Source organism: Erinaceus europaeus, chromosome 1 (genome assembly GCF_950295315.1).
Source record: "Erinaceus europaeus chromosome 1, mEriEur2.1, whole genome shotgun sequence".
NCBI classification, from domain to species: Eukaryota; Metazoa; Chordata; class Mammalia; order Eulipotyphla; family Erinaceidae; genus Erinaceus; species Erinaceus europaeus.
In genome coordinates, this window is record NC_080162.1 from 95,723,663 (window position 1) to 95,743,127 (window position 19,465).

Sequence of the window (19,465 nt, forward strand, 5' to 3'; positions counted from 1 at the left end):
ACTTCTAAGAAACTCCATGCATATGCAGATGTGAACAAAAGGCAGATGATTATTTATCACTTCTCCTCTAAGAAGCTTCTCTTAACCACTAACGTAATTTTAGATGAACTGATCATTGTCAAAGTATTATTTGTACTGACAAATATAATGCTAAGTCTTTTTAAAGTAATGTGGGTAAATTTGTGTTCAACTGAAATAGATATAAAGTATTTTTTCAAATATTCATAGACACTGTTGCTAACCTTAATAATTCTTCAATTTTCAAATTACAATAATACATTCCACTGGCCATTTAATCATAATCTTTCAAAGTCAGATGTTTGTTTAGAAACTATACATTTTATTACTTGATTAGTAAACACGTCTATGCTTTCATACAGTGGAAAATTGTATGTGTAACTACTCAGCACCACCAAAAAATTAGATAAGTAAGTCATCTTAAAAATCTATTAACTAGGGAGGGCTGAGGAGATAGCATAGTGGTTCTGCAAAAATCTATTAACTTGGGGGCCAGGCAGTAGTGCAACAGATTAAGTGCATATGGCACAAAGCTAAGGGACCAGCATAAGGATTCCATTACCGGAGCTCCAGACCTACAGGGGAGTGACCCCACAAGTGATGAAGCAGGTCTGCAGGTGTTTTTCTCTCCCCATCTCTGTCTTCCCCTCCTCTCTTGATTTCTCTCTGTCCTATCTAACAGCAATAACAAGGACAACAAAAATGGAAAAAATGGCTTCCAGGAGCAGTGGATTTGAAGTGCAGGTACCGAGGCCCAGCAATAACCCTGATGCAAAAAATAAATAAATAATGCTTCACCTCAGACTGTATCCAGAGACTTCACGTGTGGAATGACAACCCTTCAGCTTCATTACTCGGGTGAGACCTTTCCTTTTATAGTACACTCTAATTTCATCTCAGGTAGTTTACTTTCTAACAAAGTCCCAAAACCTAGATATACACCAGTTTCTGTGAGAGAGAGCTTATGTGCACACGTATCCATAAACTACTGCAAAATATACCTGAAAGCAGAAGTACACTAGAGTTTGCAGTGAGTACCTCCCTAACACTTCCTCTCCACTATTCCAAGCTTGGGATCCATGATTGCTCAACAAATTGTTTGGCTTCATATGTTAACTCTCTTTTCAATCACCAGGTTCCAGATGCCACCAGGATGCTGGCCAGGCTTCCCTGGATTGAAGACCAATGTGTCCTGGAGCTCAGCTTCCCCAGAGACACACCTTACTAGGGAAAGAGAGAGGCAGACTGGGAGTATGGACCAACCAGTCAACGCCCATGTTCAGTGGGGAAGCAATTACAGAAGCCAGACCTTCTACCTTCTGCAACCCTCAACGACCTTTGGTCCATGCTCCCAGAGGGCTAGAGAGTGGGAAAGCTATCATGGGAGGGGGAGGGTTATGGATATTGGGTGGTGGGAATTGTGTGGAGTTGTACCCCTCCTACCTTATGTTTTTGTTCATTAATCCTTTCTTAAATAAAAAATTAAAAATAAATAAATAAATAAATAAAATCTACTAATTGTTCCTTAACAAATGTGAAAAAATACATATGAATATCCTTCTTAAAGCTCAGAAATTCTCAACAAGACTCCTTCTAGACATCAATGCTACAAGGTAGTAAAAACCAGAGATAGTGGTATTCTGGGTCTATTCTTGACATCAGAAGTTAAAAAGCAATCTTTATTGTTGTGGTTTGAATTCTTTCCATTTACCCCCATTTTGAAAACATCATTTAATGGAAAATTTATAACTTTCTCATATGGGAGTGGCTCAGTGAATAAGATGGTATATAATTTAAACCCCAGAGTTTGCAGCACAGATAAAAAAAAAAGTTTATTTTCACCCCGTCAATGCAGTACATTGTGCTTCCTTTAAAGTCACTGTCTATTTTTTTTTTCCCAAAGCAGGTTTTACCATTTTGAAAATAATTACAATATTGCTGTTTCCTCTCAGGTTAGCCTGCTTGTTTGGTTTGTTTGAGTTTTGTTTTGTTTTGCAGAACAATACATTCTCCCAGGTAGAGGCAGGGTGGCCATGAAGTAAATACAGCTGAAGCTTCAGGGCCCTCACTTGACAGGCCATTTCTAGGAAGGAACTGACCCTGGAAGTGGGAATTTAGAATTCTTCTAAAACATGAAAGGTCAGATGCTTTCAGCACAATCAACTAAGATCGTTGATACTTCTGTTTCTCACTATAGGTAGTGTTCAGTGGTGTGGAAGCAGACCATTCAGGGTAAGTTGAGATGGGCATACATTTAGTGTGGATTTGGTAAGATTTATTTATGTGGTTTGTTCCTCTGCAGCTGTTTTATTGTCAGGAATCCCAGAACATACATCCTATTGAGCCAATTCACCTGAGTACTCAACATAAAAATATATAGCTAGGGACCAGACTTGAGGACCTGGATTCACAGGCACAAGAAAGCCTCGGCAGGCAAATAATTAAATTAACTACATAACTGACCATGTTCTACAATCCCCAGCACCAGAAATACATGAGGTTGAGCACTGGGCAAGGTTTCAAATATACAGACTAGAAACTCATCTTCAAGAATTATCTTCAATCATCAGAAATGAACAACTGCAAGTTAATACTCAAAAAAAAAAAATCAATGATGTAGAAGTTCTGTCTTATCAACAACATACTTTACAATACATCACACAATATCATTCTTTTTTTCAAGGGAAAAAAATTGCACACTGTAGAATTTATTAGATTCCCTGAATTCGTAGCACAGAAACCTGTATCAGCAGAACAAAGAACAAGAACATCTTTGTGTCAAACTGTATGTTTAATGCATCTTATCAATAATAAAGCAACTTTCAATCAACCATGCTAGAAGACTAAATTATATTTCTAGTCTCTCTAGAGAAAACAATATTATAAATGTGTCATCAAATGAAAAAGTTATCAGAGTATATGACACCAAATTTGAAAGGAAAAAGAGAATCATAGAGTTATTCAGTGAGCTAACTAATAAAAATATTTTTTGTTTTTATTATTTTTCAGTATATGTTCAGCTCTTTAAAATTTAAAATGTGGGAGTCAGGCGGTAGCACAGCGGGTTAAGCGCACGTGGCACAAAGCTCAAGGACCAGTTTAAAGATTCTGGTTCGAGCCCCCAGCTCCCCACCTGCAGGGGAGTCACTTCACAGGCAGTGAAACAGGTCTACAGGTGTCTGTCTTTCTCCCTCTCTGTCTTCCCCTCCTTTCTCCATTTCTCTCTATCTTATCCAACAACAATGACATCAATAACAACAACAATAATAACTACAACAATAAAACAACAAGGGCAACAATAGGGAATAAATAAATAAATATTTTTTTAAAGAAGAGGAAAATTCACAAGCTATGGTGAGTTCTTTTGTTGTTCTAAATGAATATGCATTTTATAACATACTTTATATTTGAAACTTAGTATTTGTTTCTTTTTTTAATATTTATTTTATTTATTTATTCCCTTTTGTTGCCCTTGTTTTATTGTTGTAGTTATTATTGTTGTTATCGTCGTTGTTGGATAGGACAGAGACAAACGGAGAGAGGAGGAGAGAAAGATAGACACGTGCAGACCTGCTTCACCACCTGTGAAGCAACTCCCCTGCAGGTGGGGAGCCGGGGTTCGAACTGGGATCTTTATGCCGGTCCTTGTGCTTTGCGCCACCTGCGCTTAACCCGCTGTGCTACAGCCCGACTCCCAGTATTTGTTTCTTTAAAAGAGCCCTATAACATCCATATCCTCCTCTACGTTTACTTATCTTTCACCATTTTAACTAATACTTTAAACCATGATTAATTATTAAAACAGTGAAGTTCATTGTTCTCCACCAAACACTTTCTCTGTTAAATAACCCTCTAAGTTAGTATCTCCACTATGAATGTCTACTTATACATCTACAAATCATATTATTTGAAAATGGCATTTTTCTCTGTGTCCTTTGCTACTTCCCTGAAAGATCAATGGTCTGCAATTTTTGAAGCATTTTGGCTTTCCTTATTAATTAGACAAACATGAAGCCAGCTTCCTGAGTTCATTTTCATATTGTTCATGAATTTTCCCATTTTGTGCTTCCAGAAGCGTGAAGAATTCAAGTCACTTTTCTGTGTAAGGTGTCTATTTGTGACAAGCAGCTGGTGACATTACTTCATGTAATGATTTTTTCCATTAAAAAGAGAGAGAGAGAGAGACAAGAATTTTCATTGGGGTATGAAAATGTTAATTTTGAATGAAAAGATTTTTTTTTTTTGAAGCTACTAAGCTTGCCATGTGAACCTTCCAGCTTAATCAAAAATTTGTTCCTGGTTGGAGAAAATAGATATCTAAATAAATTAAACTTAACTAAAAAGTAATTTAGGTAACTTAAGTTTTATGACTTAAAAAATATTTTTTCTCTAAAGTGGCCCAAGAAATGAAATGAATTACTGAATCTGCTATTAATAGTTTGTGGTCACTGTATAATTTTTCTGTTTTGTACATTTGATTGTTTTAATAACAAAATGCTAAATAAATAAATGACCTGGGTGTTATATTGTCTTTAATTTAAAATCTTCTATATGGAATTATTTTACAAGTTACTTGACTGGAGTATAGTCACAGAATATTTATTTATTTGTTTACTGTATCAAGGCCTGTGCAGCTCCCCTTCTCCTGAAAGACTTTGTGTCCTTTTCAATTCTTAGAGACAGAGCTGGAGAGAAAGAAGAGAGATATTACATCAACACTCTGCCACCTAACCACTTAACTGTTCATAGTTCCCCCGTTACCATGCATGGAGCTCTCATATGGTGCTGGGGCTCAAACCCAAGTCCTTGAACTTAGTAAAGTATGTGTTCTACTGGGTAGACTATCTCCCAGACCCCTTCACAGAATCTTTTGACCTGCTAAAAATTCTTTTTTTTTTTTTTTAAGAATTTATTTATTTATGGGAAAGATAGAAGGAGAGAAAAGAACCAGCCATCACTCTGGTGCATGTGCTGCCAGGGATCAAGCTCAGGACCTCGTGCTTGAGAGTCTAGTGCCTTAGCCACTGTGCCACCTTTCGGACTATTAAAAATTCTTAAGTTCTGGACTAGTCATCCCAGAAATGTTTAAGATGTTACTACGTTTTATCTCAAAAGTAAAAAGAGAGTGAAGAAGAGGGAGAGAAGAGGGGTGACATTTGGACAGCACTGAATGTTGTATACTGTGATCAGTAAGATCAGTAAGCCAGAGTTTTAATCTTTGGGGGGGGGGATGTATTTTTTTCAAAATTAATTTTAAGTTGACTGCATTTCAATAAATGTCTGAAGTCAACTGCAATGAAAAAGATGGAAAACTTTTTTAAACTAAACATAGATGAAGGCAAATAGCAAGCAAAGCCACAGTATTGCATCAACTCAATTAAAATTCTTCAAATAATCTTTCAGTTGAATTCCAGTAACTCAATACATTAAAATGTTGAAAATTTTACCAGTATATGTACTGTTTACCTTTAGATATGGTAAAAAAATATCTAGGAAGAAATCAGTTTCCTGACATTATAGATGTCATGTTAATTAACTCAATTATACCTAATTTTATTATTTATTTTAGATGTAAACTTGTTCCCCAAGACAAATAATAAAATTGTTTTGAAATTCTACCAAGAATCATGCATTAACAACAGACTTATTTTAATAGCTGAGATGAAAGAAATGAACAAAGCACTGAGAAAATGAATAAAACCAATGTTGTTGGGGATGGACAACTGAACACCTGACTGAGGACGTGACATTCCATGCATAAGGGCCCAGCCTGGGCTCAAGCCCTGGTCCCCACCTACAATGGGAAAGATTCACAAGAGGTGAAGCAGTGCTATAGGTGTCTCTTCTTCTAGATTTCCTTTCCCTTCTCCATTTATCTCTGTCTTATCAAATCAAGAAATAATAAATAATTTTTAAATGTTTTTAAAAGAACCCAATTCTGTTCTGCATAGGAACTCTAACAAGAGAATCATTATATAAAATACCAGTGCATCAGTGTGGGGGAAATTAAATTGTATAAAAAGTCAAGCAAAAAGAAAACCTATTTTTCCATGGGTCACAAGAACTTCAACTTCAATATATGTATGTGGATAGAGACAGAGAAATCAAGAGAAAAGGGGGAGATAGAGAGAAGGGAGAGGAAGAGAGAGAGAGACTTGCAGCATTGATAAAGTTTCTCCCTACAGGCGGGAACGAGGGACTTGAACTTGGGTCTTTGTGCATTATAACATGTGCACACAACCAGGTACACCACTGCCAACCCTGAACTTAAACTTTCAGTGGATATTAAACTTTGTAGTCCCCCGTGTCCCATAGCACACCCTAACTCCTTAGAAGATAGTCCACATGCCTCAGTATACTGTATGCCAAGGGGAAAATTAAAGCATAAAGAAAATATTTCAGGGGGCAGGCTTTGGTGCACCCAGTTAAATGTAAACATGTCCATGAGTCCCAGGTTCGAGCCCCCACTCTGCACATGCAGGTAAAGAAGGGCTACAGGTAGCTCTCTTTCTCTCTCCCTCTCTACCTCCCCCTTCTCTTAATTTCTATCTATCACATCAAATTAAAAAAAAAATTAAAGGAAAAATGCCAGTAGTGGATTCATCATGCAGGCCCAGCAATAATCATCCAAGCCCCAGCAATAACCCTAGTGGCAGTGAAAAAGAAAAAAAAAAGAAAAAGAAAGGGAAAAGAAGGAAGGGAGGAAAGGAGTGAAAAAGAGGAAGAGTATTTCAGTAAATTACAGACTCCACTTCACTCCACTCACTTCAGCATTGGTGAATTCCCTAGTTAAGAAAACCTAACTTAGAAAGCATACTGCTTTGGACTAATAGCTGTCCCATAAGGGGACATCATCAGGAGAGGGAGAGCAAGGAACGACACATCTGGGTACTCGCAAATCCCTGTTAGATTCCTTCCAAATATGCCAGTGTGTGTTGGAGAAGTCAGCTGTCAGTTTACCTGGCTAGGAGATGACCTCCCAACACATTAAACCTTTCAAGGGACAACAGAAAAAAAATTACATGAAGTACCATTTCATGTATCAACTGAGCTAGACTCACAAAAGTTGAAATCTTCCCGATTTCTCTCCACTGAAAGCGTAAAATTGCAATTCTGCTATCATTTTTCATTTCGTATACAATGACACCCTTGGTGCAGATCCCCAAGGCCATCTCCCCATCTGGCCTTGTCTTCTCTGGAAGAACTCGGTAAACCAACACACCATATTCTGGGAGCTGCTGTGTGACCTGAAGGAAAAACAGAAAGGCTAGTTTAGAAGAGACAAACACACAGAAATGATGGGTTTCCACTTCAGGCCGATACATGAAAAACACCTGAACAGATATTCTGTGGAAAAAGGGTTAAGATTCCCCCCAAAAGTTTTGGATACACAGTGTTTAAATAGTTCTCCTTATTATAGAAGTTCTCTCTACCACTGATATAATAGCATGTTCCTAGTTTATCAAATCAAGAAATCCTTTTTTTCTTGAAGTTCCTAACTTCACTGTCCTGGACACTATACTATGAAAACATGTGCAATAAAGCAATATCCTGAACAAATTTTTCAAATTCAGGATCTTCCAGACCATCTGACAATAAGTGACTCTTTAATATTTATCTACTTACTTTAATGAAAAGATACAGAGATAAAGATAGAGATAGAAATAGAGAGAGAGAGATGGGGGGCATGGGCAATCAAAAGCACTGCTTAGTTTTGGTTTATGGTAGTGCTGGGGATTGAATCTGAGACCTCAGAGCCTCAGACACGAAAGTCTTTTCTTTAATATTTATTTATTTATTTATTTCCTTTTTGTTGCCCTTGGTTTTTGTTTTTTTTTTTTTTTGGTTTTTTTATTATTATTATTGCTGTTGATGTCGTTGTTGGATAGGACAGAGAGAAATGGAGAGAGGAGGGGAAGACAGAGAGGGAAAGAGAAAGATAGACACCTGAAGACCTGCTTCAATGCCTGTGAAGCAACGCCCCTGCAAGTGGAGAGCCGGGGGCTCAAACCGGGATCATAAGGCGGGGTCCTTGCGCTTTGTGCCACATGTGCTTAACCAGCTGCGCTACCGCCCGACTCCCATGAAAGTCTTTTGTATATGCTATCTCCATTATATTATCTCCCTTGCCGGAGATTCCTCTTCCCAATCGTGTCAAAGTCTTCTACAATATTATCTAGTCCAACCTTTCACAGTACAGATGCAAAAACAAATGCCCACGCACTGAATTCTATCATGCCACCAGATAGCTAACAGCACTGTAAAGTAAGGTAAGCATGAACATCCTGCAAAGAAATTGACCAATTACTGGCATATCCCACTTTATGACAGTACCTCAATAGGGTCTTCATGCCTAAAGTTTAACCTCAGTTTACCAAGTTAAAATATTCCATTTTTTTTTCAGAGGCCGGCTGGGGGTGCACCTGCCAGGAGCCATTTCTCTGCTTTATAGATGATAAGCTTTGAGACAATGGAACCCCTCAAGACAAATGTTAATTCCCCCCTGGGCAGGCCATTTCCCCTTAGGTAAACCATTTATCAGTAATCAAGTGAGTCAACACAAGTGAGTCAACACACAGTTTGGTTCCTGCCATTTGTTGCAAGGAACATTCCTCTTTGAAGTTTGCTCCCCCTTCCCCTCCTCCAGCATTCCCTCTCCTTCCCCAAAGCCTTATAATGCCTGTATTCTCAATAAAATTTTACAGCTTGATCAGAAACTTGACTTGCTGTCGTTCTTCGTGTCTCTTGTCCCTATCATTTCAGGTCTCATTGGGTTCCTAGCCCCTGTTCACCGCCCTGCTGGTCGGGGCATTCTGGCACCCGGAACGTGGGGCGAAGAAGCCTTCTGGACCTAGAAACTCCGCTGATAGAGAGGGTAGGCCTACCCGAATTCACCGAGTCACCGCGGCCTGAGGGGGGTAACGCAAAGACTCGCAGAGATCACCACGGAGATACCCGACCGTGAGACGCATCTGGAGGAGAGTGTCACAGCGGCTGAGGTAAGCAATACCATGGGACATGAATTCAGCAAACTATTTATTCATTAAAGGACTCAAGGAGTCACTCATGACACAAAGAACTAGGGTTAAAAAGAAAGAATTAAAGAAGTTTTTAGATTATATTGGAAATATTTGCCCCTGGTTCCCCCAGGAAGGCACTATAGATGAAAAGCGTTGGAGGAGAATTGGTGACTGTCTTAACGATCACTATCAGTCTTTTGGTCCTGAACGTGTACCTGTTTCTGCCTTTTGTTACTGGAATTTAATTAATGATATCTTAAAAATCTATAATAATCACCCTGATATTAAAAACCTTATTACAGAGGGTGAAAAAGTCCTCCGGCAACCTTCTAGTCTGCCGTCCAGGACAAAGTCCCCATCCCCATGCCCTTCTGTGATTATTGATCTTGATCCCCCAGTACCCAGTGAAAATAAAAGCCTCCCAGCACCCGATGAAAGTAAAAGCCCTGTTTCCCTCCCTACAGGTCCCTCCTCACTTACTAAAGTTCCCTTTATTGACCCTCCTATTGCTAATTCACATGAGGAAGAAACCCAGCATTCTTTCCCCCGCCTCTATCCAGTTTTACAAAACCTCCCACAAAACCCCCCCCTCTCCTGAAGCACTTCCCACAGAGAATGAGGCTTAGCTAGAAAAAGAGGCTGCCAGATACTACAATCCCGATTGGTGTCCTCCTCCCTTTAATTCCCCTCCCTATATCCGTGCCCCTGCTCTCCAGCCTGACCCTCTCCTTGACAATCCCTCTGTCAGGTGGGCACGCTCAGGAGCCCTTACAGGAATTTCCACTCTCCGCAAGGTCCTTGCTGACCGGAGAGAGCAGCTTCAATTAATGAAAGAAATAGCTGCAGTCACAGAAGAGCTTACATTTTTAGCCTCACCAAAAAACCCAATCCCTAAAGCTAAAACTAAACCATCCAAATCAAACCCGGTTTTGGCTTTCCCTGTTACTCGGAGCCAGGCTCAAACTGGCTAGCCCTAACTGCCTCCCTACACCACCGCCCCTCCGTTTTGTGCTCCGGTCCTTGACTTGGCCAATAATACTGATTAGACCACTTTCTTTAAAACTGTAAAATGTACCTTAGCCCAGAAAAAAAAAAAAAATTTCAAAGATTTTTCTCTGCGCGGCGGCAGTAAACTAAGCCCGCCTGTTCCGCCCCCTCTAAAACTGAAGATGACAAAGCCCAATCAAGTTCAGACAATGATAATGATGATAACTGCTCTCAAAGACATAAAAATCTAAATAATTATAATGATTCTCAAAAATATAAAAGTCTAAATCTTAAATACTTAGAAAAACTAAAAGTGGCAGTTGCTAATTATGGTCCAACCGCTCCCTTTACCATAACCTTGTTAGAAGGATTTAGTGATAAATGGTTTACCTAAGGGGAAATGGCCTGCCCAGGGGGGAATTAACATTTGTCTTGAGGGGTTCCATTGTCTCAAAGCTTATCATCTATAAAGCAGAGAAATGGCTCCTGGCACGCACCCAATTAAGTAGACGTAGTGTTCAGCACAAGGACCCTTGCAAGGATCTGGGTTCAAGCCCTCAACTCCCCATTTGCAAGGTGGACACTCCACAAGCAGTGAAGCAGGTCTGCAGGCGTCTGTCTTTCTACCTTGCCCTCCTCTCTCAATTTCTCTCTGTCCTATAAGGAAAAAAATGGCCGCCAGGATCACTGGATTTATAATGCCCACACCAAGTCCCAGAGATAACACTAGTAGCATAAATAAATAAATTCCAGTTTTGCAAGGAACTGAGCATCAATCCAAGCTGGGGATTACATGAGGCTGAATAATTCGCTCTTTTCCCAAAACAACCTACTGAGAAAATGGTGCTTTATTTTTTAGTATTTTATTTATTGATTTAATGGATAGAGACAGGCAGAGAGAAATCAATAGAGAAGGGGGAGGTAAAGAGGAAAAAAAGAGAGGCACCTGCAACATTGCTTCACCAATCGCAAAACTTTCTCTCTGCAGGTGGGGACCAGGGGCTTAAATCCAGGTCCTTGTGCATTAACATGTGCTCTACCAAGTGTGACACCACCCAGCCCCCAAAATGATGTCTTAACAGACTGTTATCACAAAGTTACAGTTTTATACTTCCCCAAGAGGGATGTCTACATTCCCCACCCACAGCCAAATTCTGAGTAAATGATTAAGAAAATGCAGTATAAACAAAATGTAAATGTCTTTATGTCTGAGAGGTAGTCCCATCCCTGTCCTAAGGTCTGCCATCTCAGAAGATTCGAATCCTCATCAAAAAGTTGATGTACCTGGATTCATGGCAGGAATAGACATCTTGCTTAGGCATTGGAAGTATTAAATGAGAAAATCAATGAGACATGTAACCCAATCTCTACCTACAGGAGAAAGGTTAGGTCCTGTTCAGTTTCACTCCAGGTTGGGTCACAAAATCAGGAACAAGGACCAAAGACATAGTTCACCAGGTATGAATGGGTGCCTTGTTGTTAGCACAAAGTTGAACTCCTATGCCATATAGCAAGCATGATGGCACAGAGGAACCTCCAGTGCTGTGATATTAAGAAAATAAAATTAAAAGGTCAGAAACAACTATGATCTATGAAAGCTCCTTTTTAAGGCTTCTTGCCAACCTTTCCTTCTGTCAATAAGTATCTTTGCCTGTAGAACTTAGAGTATTTGGGCCCTGAGCCTCTAACTTTAAAAAAAAAACCTGTCATCATCATTATTATTACCATTTCATCATCAACAACCAAAATAATATTGAGCACTGGTGTTAAAATGGCCAATGACCAAGCAAGGCAAGTGTTCAACACATGATGAAACATGGTCACCCAGAAACAATTAAATTGTTTTATTTTAAGAATATGATGTGATAGTTCTTTTAAAAAAAAAAGAAAGAAAGAAAGGGTTAAAGTAGACTCTAAGAATAAAATTGTCTTTGCTGAACTTGCTCAATTTTTTTTATAATTTAGCATTAATTTTTGGTTTTACTTTTGATTATAATGAGAAGGCCATATCACTAAAATACTTGGAGTTACAAACTTATGAAAGTGGTAAAGCATTTTCAGAGCACTTATAAGAGACAAGTATAATTATCTCTTTTCAGCTGAGGACATGGGGGCTCAGTAAGGTTGAATGGTCTGTCAAAACTTCCACATGAAAACCAGGACTGGAAATATCAGTCAGGGGGTCAGGCGGTGGCATAGCAGGTTAAGCACACATGGAGCGGAGCTCAAGGACTTGTGTAAGGATCCTGGTTCAAGTCCCCATCTCCGCACCTGCAGGGGGCGTCACTTCACCAGCGGTGAAGGATATCTGCAGGTGTCTATCTTTCTCTCCCCCTCTTTGTCTTCCCCTCCTCTCTCCATTTCTCTCTGTCCTATCCAACAACAATGACATCAGTGACAACAACAATAATAATAACCACAGCAATGTTAAACAACAAGGGTAATAAAAGGGAGGGGAAGCCTCTAGGAGCAGTCGGTTCATGGTGCAGGAACTGATCCCCAGCAATAAACCTGAAGACAATAAAAAAAAAATCAGTCTGTTCACCCTTTTTTGCTTATTTGTTTTATTTATTTATTACTATGTTTTGTTTATTTATTTCTATTTATAATTTGTTTAGTGTTATCTCTGGGACTCAACCACTGCTCCTGGCAGCTATTTTTTCCTATATTTATTTCCCTTCTTTTACTTGACAGGACATCAAGATACTAAGAAAGAAGAGGAAGCTAGCCTAAATAGGGAGAGAGAAAAAGAGGGAGATGCGGTATTACTTCACCACATGCATAGCTTCCTCCCTGTAGCTAGGGTCCAGTACTTGATCCCAGGTCCTTGCACATGGTAATTTACTGGGTGCATCACCACCTGGCCTTGAGTCTGTTTACATTTAATTCTCAGCTTTAAACAAATAAAACATAGATTTTCTAAAGTCTAGAAACATAGTGATACGATGTTATGTCAGGGACATCTCCAGTGTGTGCATGTGTGTGTGCACATGCGGGTGTGTGTGAACGTAGTGATACAATGTTATGTCAGGGACATCTTCAGTGTGTGCATGCGCGTGTGTGTGTGCGCGCGCGCGTGTGTGTGTGTGTGTGTGTGTGTGTGTGTGTGTGTGTGTGTGTGTGTGTGTGAAATCAGATAGTACTTGTCTCCATCCTCTTACTGGGACTTCTGTTGCAGCTCTCCTATTTCATTTTGTGCTTTTATTTCTGCTGATTTCTCAGAGGGTAACTTCATCTAATTGTGTATTTAAGGCCATTTCACTGATTCCTGCTTCTCTATACAATAGGTGGTAAAGTTCAGGCTGGACCCAAGTTCTCTGGCTACCAGCCCATGCAGGACCCCTGCAGTACTAGAAACTGTTGCAACAAATAAATTGTCTCCAGATATTTATCAAAAGATCATCAATAACACATATCATTTAGCCCCATAATTGCACTCTTGAAAATCTGTCCTTGAAAAATACACTAATTAAGACAAACTTTCCTCATAGGAATTTTCAATGCAGATTCACAGGGATCAATCAGTTCAGGATGAATAAGTTCCTAAAGGTAAAGGATTTCACAAAGGTTGTACCCCCTAAAAGGGAACTATCAGGTAGCCTTTACCATGGATACTTCTAATTATCTGAGGGAAATGCATAGGGGAAAAATACAGAATATAGTCAGCATGATTTTAACAGGGAAAAAAAAAAAAGAAAAATAGTAGCATATCACAGCTTCTAGGTACATGGAAAAATTGTTACATGGTTGGGAAGTTTGGGAATCATTGAGTTAACCTTAAACAGGTTGTTCTGGAATTAATATGCTAATGCATCTATGAATCTTCCAGACAGGGTTTGCTACACAGTGTTGCCCAAACTGGAATTTTGCCAATCTCCTTCTAGCATGACATGATGTACTAGCAGGATTAGTCATCAGTGAACCCAGTGGCCAATGGGGCCATCTGATAATGGAAAAGAATCCCCAAGGAGCTATAATTAAAGAAGCCAGTGATTATTTATGGAGTAACTGGGGTATAGTGGGCTTTTGAAGATTCAGGGCCCCTTTGGATAATTATCAACCTAGTAGAAGGCATAAGAAATAGACATAAGTGACATTCAGACAGGTCTTAGCAACACAAATCAACAGTGTTTAAAATGCTCAACCTTCAACCCTTTGACTCCACACACAAGCGATTCTATCCCTAAAAAATTAAGTAGAAATGTAGATAAAGCTTATGTAGAAAAAAACACTAATCTCAATATTGTTTAAAGAGTTCCATATTTAAAACAATGTATGTGCCAAACAACAGGATATTGAGAAAAAAAATAGGTACACCATGTGGTGATTTAAAATAAAGCTTCAAAATTTTAGTGATAAGGGGTTATAAAAAACACAAAACCGCATATATAACATCAACCCAATTTAAAATATGTATGCATATACACAAGGGAATTCAGAGAACAGAAAGAGAAGGGTGAATATGCCAAAATGAAAATGTGTTGTCCCTGGAGGGCAGAACTATGTTTAAATGTTAACTTTTACAATGGAGATGGGGGAGCTATTGTCTAAGAAACATTTGCCCTAAGGAGAAGGTCACAGTGTGCCCTGGTGTCACAAAACCCTCTCTGGTTAAATTTGTACCACATTAACAATCCCAGCCCCAAGAGAAAGCACCAAAGCCAGTGCTCCTTCAAACTGATAGCATTGCATGCAAATGAAGTCAAATCAATTCAGCATTTTTCCATCAAAAACTTTTCTGCTTCTTTGCTTATGAAATAGTGACTTCCTTTATGTTTTTATAGTTGAACAGGGTGGGGGCAGTTAGAGAAAGGAAGGAAAGAAGGAAGGAAGGGAGGGAGGGAGGAAGGAAGGAAGGAAGGAAGGAAGGAAGGAAGGGAGGAAGGGAGGAAGGGAGGAAGGGAAAGAACAAAAAAAGGGGGAGGGTATTCCATCACACAAAGCTGGGACCTGGGGGTGCAGAGTATGAGGAGCAGATGTCATTCATCTTAAAGAGCCTCCCACAGACCTGATTCCCTTCCTTCCCTTGAGTCTATTACTATTACTCTGTGGCCACTTTCCATCAGATGTGTGCTGACAACCTTCAAGCCCCTGCTTGTCAATTGACAAGGGAATGCTGCACCCTCTTGATGGAGACCATTCTAAAAGGTTGGATTATAGAATGCAATGAATATGTTTCTGCTTGTGAATCTCAAGTGAACTAAACCACTTCCTGGTTTGTACCATACTAGATAATACAGCAATTCTGCTATGTGACTAACCAAAATTACATCAATAAATAAAAATAAAAGAGGGAAGACTTTGCCTCAAAAGTTCTACTTTCAGATGTGTGAGTGTTTTGAAGATATTTATCACAGGAAGATAAGAAGTTGTACCTCCCCACCTGCAGAGAGGACGCTTCATGAGCAGTGAAGCAGGTCTGCAGATGTTTATCTTTCTTTCTCCCTCTCAGTCTACCTGCCCTCTCAATTTCCTTCTGTCCTTTCAAATAAAAAAACAATAAAGGAAAAAAAAAGTGGAAGAAATTGTACCTTTGGAGCTAGTGAAACAGCTCACTTGGATAGTATACTGCTTTGCCATGTGTGCAACCCAGATTTGAGCCCAGTCTCTACAGCAATGAAAAGGGGTGGTCTTCAGTGCTGTGGTCTCTTTCACTCTCTCTAGCCTCTCTACCTTCTCTGCTTCTATGAAAAAGAAAAAAAGAAAGGATGAGAGAAAGGAAGAAAGAAAGAAAGAAAGAAAGAAAGAAAGAAAGAAAGAAAGAAAGAAAGAGGAAGGAAGAAAGAAAGAAAGAGAGAAAGAAAGAAAGAAAAAGAGAGAGATTAAAATGTGCAAGGACCCAGATTCAAGACCCAAGTCCCCATGTGCTGGTGGAAAGCTTTGCCAGTGGTGAAGAACTGCAGCTGGTGTCTCTCTTTCTCTCTTCCTCTCCATCTGCCCTCTCAATTTCTGGCTGAATCTATCCAATAAGTAAAGTTAATAAACAAAACAAAAAAAAAAAAAAGAAAGGGAGAAATTATACCCATGTGTCAACAACTATATTGTGACCCATTAATCCCCCCCAAATAAAGTAAAAAAATAAATTAAATTAAATTAAAATTTCCAATTAACCAACTTAAATAATGTGAAAGAATCAAAATAAATAAATAGCCTGGAAAACAAAGACAAAATATTTCTATACACTTGGGGAGATTTTTGTATAAGTGATGTATAAATTCTGGAGTTTCTTTGTGAGATTGCAGTCTCAACCCTAAATTTAGACCCAGCCAGCTATCCCACCCTGGGGAAGCTGGGACCTCCTCCCATAAGCTCCCCAGATTCACCTGTATGTATAGAGAGGGCACTCCCTCTGATCTCTTATTTGTAACTTTTTCTTTTCTTTTTTTTTTAACTGTTTTAGAATAGTCAGAGAGTGAAAGAGACTATAGCACCAAAACTTCCTTCAGTGTGATGGGGCCTGGTTAAAACATGGGTTGGTTATATGGCAAATCAGCACACTATCCAAGGGAGATATTCTGTTGGTCCTACTCTCTCCAATCTTGGCATAGAGTCATTTATAGTATTGTCATCAGGCAGTTATACATTGTTATATGCTTCTGGGTATCTATTTGTCCTCCTCTAGAGACTTAGGGATCTCTAGGGTCAGGGATATGTTATATATATTCCCTTTTTGTTGGAGAGTGAACCCACTGTCTGGGCAGTCCAGGCCATTGTTTCCATGAGGTCCAAGTGCGTTGGCCCCAGGCTCTCCCCTCTGGGTCAGGATGATGGCAGGTTCCCCTGACCTTGTAAACCTATGATGAATGGCTTCTCCAGATGGGGGCTGCCTTTGTACACATGCCCCTCCTCTCCCCTTAAAACAAAGGCTGTGAATTACTGTACATTGTATTTGGCCAAACTTGAAGACCACCACAAACATCCTATTACTCAACTGCACCCTGTTCCTCCTACTCCTCTGAAGTGCTTGTAATTCACCCCTGGGGAAAATTCCATTGTGAGCTTGTGATCAAACCTTGTATGGTAACCTTTCACTTGTGGTCAAATAGTTTGTAGGTCAAAATGTGACTATGTATTATGTTGCCTTGTGTTTGGGTTAATGGTTACCTTAACCTTCTTCCTGTGCAATGGGTATATCTGCTTGCTTTCTCAATAAACAAGTCACCCACTTCTCTGAGGCCTCGCCTGGAGCTGGATGAGTCTGGCGTGATACTTGCATCTCTGCACATGTCACCTCCGACACCAGAACCACCCCAAGACTCCCAGGAGGTCACTCTGACCTCCTTGGCCCAATGGCCAGGGAAGCGGGGGACCCAGAGTAACAGCCCACACCTTCTGTTGCCCTTCTTGTTTTATTGTTGTAGTAATTATTGATGTTGTTTTTGGATAGGACAGAGAGAAATCAAGAAAGGAGGGGAAGACATAGAGGGGGAAAGAAAGATAGACACCTGCAGACCTGCTTCACTGCTTGTGAAGCAACTCCCCTGCAGGTGGGGAGTTGTGGGCTCAAACTGGGATCCTTACTCTGGTCCTTGCACTTTGTTCCACCTGCCCTTAACCCACTGTGCAACTGCCAAACTCCCAGGGATATGTTCTTTCTATCTCTATCCCCATGGTGCTTAAAGTACAGCAGATCTAAGTCATGAAATAAGAAAAATATTTACTGGAGGGTGTTGTGTGTGTGTGTGTGTGTATGACTGTGAGTGTGTGTGTCCAAATAAATACCTAGGGAACTGAGGGTCCCTCTTAAGAATGAAGAGATAATGACCCAAATGCATGAATCACCACAGTGCTCTCATGAGGGCCTCTGCCTAGAAGGCTAAAAACATTTTCTAGTGGCATTGTATTAAGCTCACACCCTAATTTTTCACTCTCCAAGTTCTCCATATCTAGAAATATTTTGCAATACCCTCTATTTCCAGAAGACTCTCTTTGTCCTAAAATGCAAAAGAACTTCTTCCCTTCCCACACCTCAAATCTTGTGGTCATACTTCTTTTTGGGTCTGAGCATGTTTAGCCTCCAGATAAAATTCCTGCATGTATTGGTAAGTGTTTTTTCTTGAACACAAACAGCCCTCTCCGGGGTATGGAAGCCTCACCCTTAAGAACTCCAACTCGGCTGCTTCTCCCCAAAGCACAGGACTGAGACGGTGCATTTCTGAGACTTGAACTTGAGCCTGGAGGACAGTCATTCTCTCAATGAGACTTGCTGGGATGTAGTCTTCAACTCGAAAATAGATTCTACTGTCCACCTTATGGAAATAAGATGCAGAAGACAAAGGGCATATCAGCAAGATGCCTTATGCAAGACTCTGAGCAGAATAGAAGCCCATTTGAAGTTAAGACACTAGTTAGGAAACAGGGGAGGGAGAAGTATCCACTTGGGATATCTTTATTAACGATCTTGCTAGTTGGGACAAAATCATATAACATGAACAGAAGGGAGAGGAAAACAGAGATCCTTCCCTCATTTTGAGCCCCTTCAGTAAACCAGAGGTCCTGAAAATGCCCATCACTTTCCATCCTCAAAGAAACCCATGATAGCACACCACTTCCAACAGACACTGTAGCATCCTAGACCTAAAACTTTTCTGTTACTCATTCAATGCTCACTTCTCTTGGTGAGCACTCCAAGTACACTGTCTCTACTAAAAAAGAGAGGTGTACAAGCACCTTGCATAAGATCAAATACTTCCACTTCACCCTGAACCTGAATCTTCATTGAACCTGTCCTCCAGACAACTACAGGCTGCAGCTTTACTAAGAACAGCTGGAAGATAGACATCACTTGAAGTCACTCACTGTCTGACTCTGGGTGCCCTGATAGAGACTGGAGGGGGAGTGAGAGAAAGAAGTTGGTGGGAGTTTTGGTGAATCAGTCTCTAGGTCCACTGTAAAGAATAAGGAAGGAGGGGGGTGGAGACAAGATGGTGACTTGTTAACAGCAACTGTCCTGAGCTCCAAAGAGAAGCAGGTTACAACCTGGGATTCTCTGTATAGGGTAGGATACTGAGCTGTCTGTAGGAGGATGAACATGGGTTAGTCAGAGTAACACCAAAATAGAGTCCCATTATTCACTCTTGGGCTGACAAACAGAGGCCAAAAGGACAAAGGAAAATCTTTATGAGTTGATTATTTATGAACTCAGCCCTCCTCCCATCTGAGAAATAGCCCCCAGGGGCTAGGCAACTGCTTATAGCAGGCTTCCCACTGAGCTATTTTCTTTACCAAGATTCCTGGCTCACCAGGGGTGTCATTCCAAGCCTTTTTCTCTTTGTTTTCCTCCTATTTTTTTAGGTCACTGCAGCTCTATTTCAGTGACAAGGTCCCTGACCAAACAGAACTTCAGCCCTGTCAGGGAAAGTGTACCTGGAGGGTTTTGTTTGTTTGTTTGTTTGTGTTTTGTTAATATTTTTTTTATAATTGGCTGTCTTTGCTCAGGC

The 19,465-nt window shown here is 40.1% G+C and overlaps 1 protein-coding gene across 1 annotated transcript in view; it reads right to left on the minus strand.

Annotated features, from left to right (window-relative positions):
• Positions 1–19,465, minus strand: part of LOC103116560 (FERM and PDZ domain-containing protein 2) — a 74,198-nt gene that overhangs the window by 33,362 nt on the left and 21,371 nt on the right. Inside the window, exons 4-6 of the mRNA XM_060201924.1 lie at positions 18,122–18,274; positions 13,506–13,568; positions 7,080–7,265 (exon numbers count right to left, since the gene is read on the minus strand). Coding sequence (XP_060057907.1) covers positions 7,080–7,265; positions 13,506–13,568; positions 18,122–18,274 — 402 coding nt within the window. The remainder of the gene's footprint in view (positions 1–7,079; positions 7,266–13,505; positions 13,569–18,121; positions 18,275–19,465) is intronic.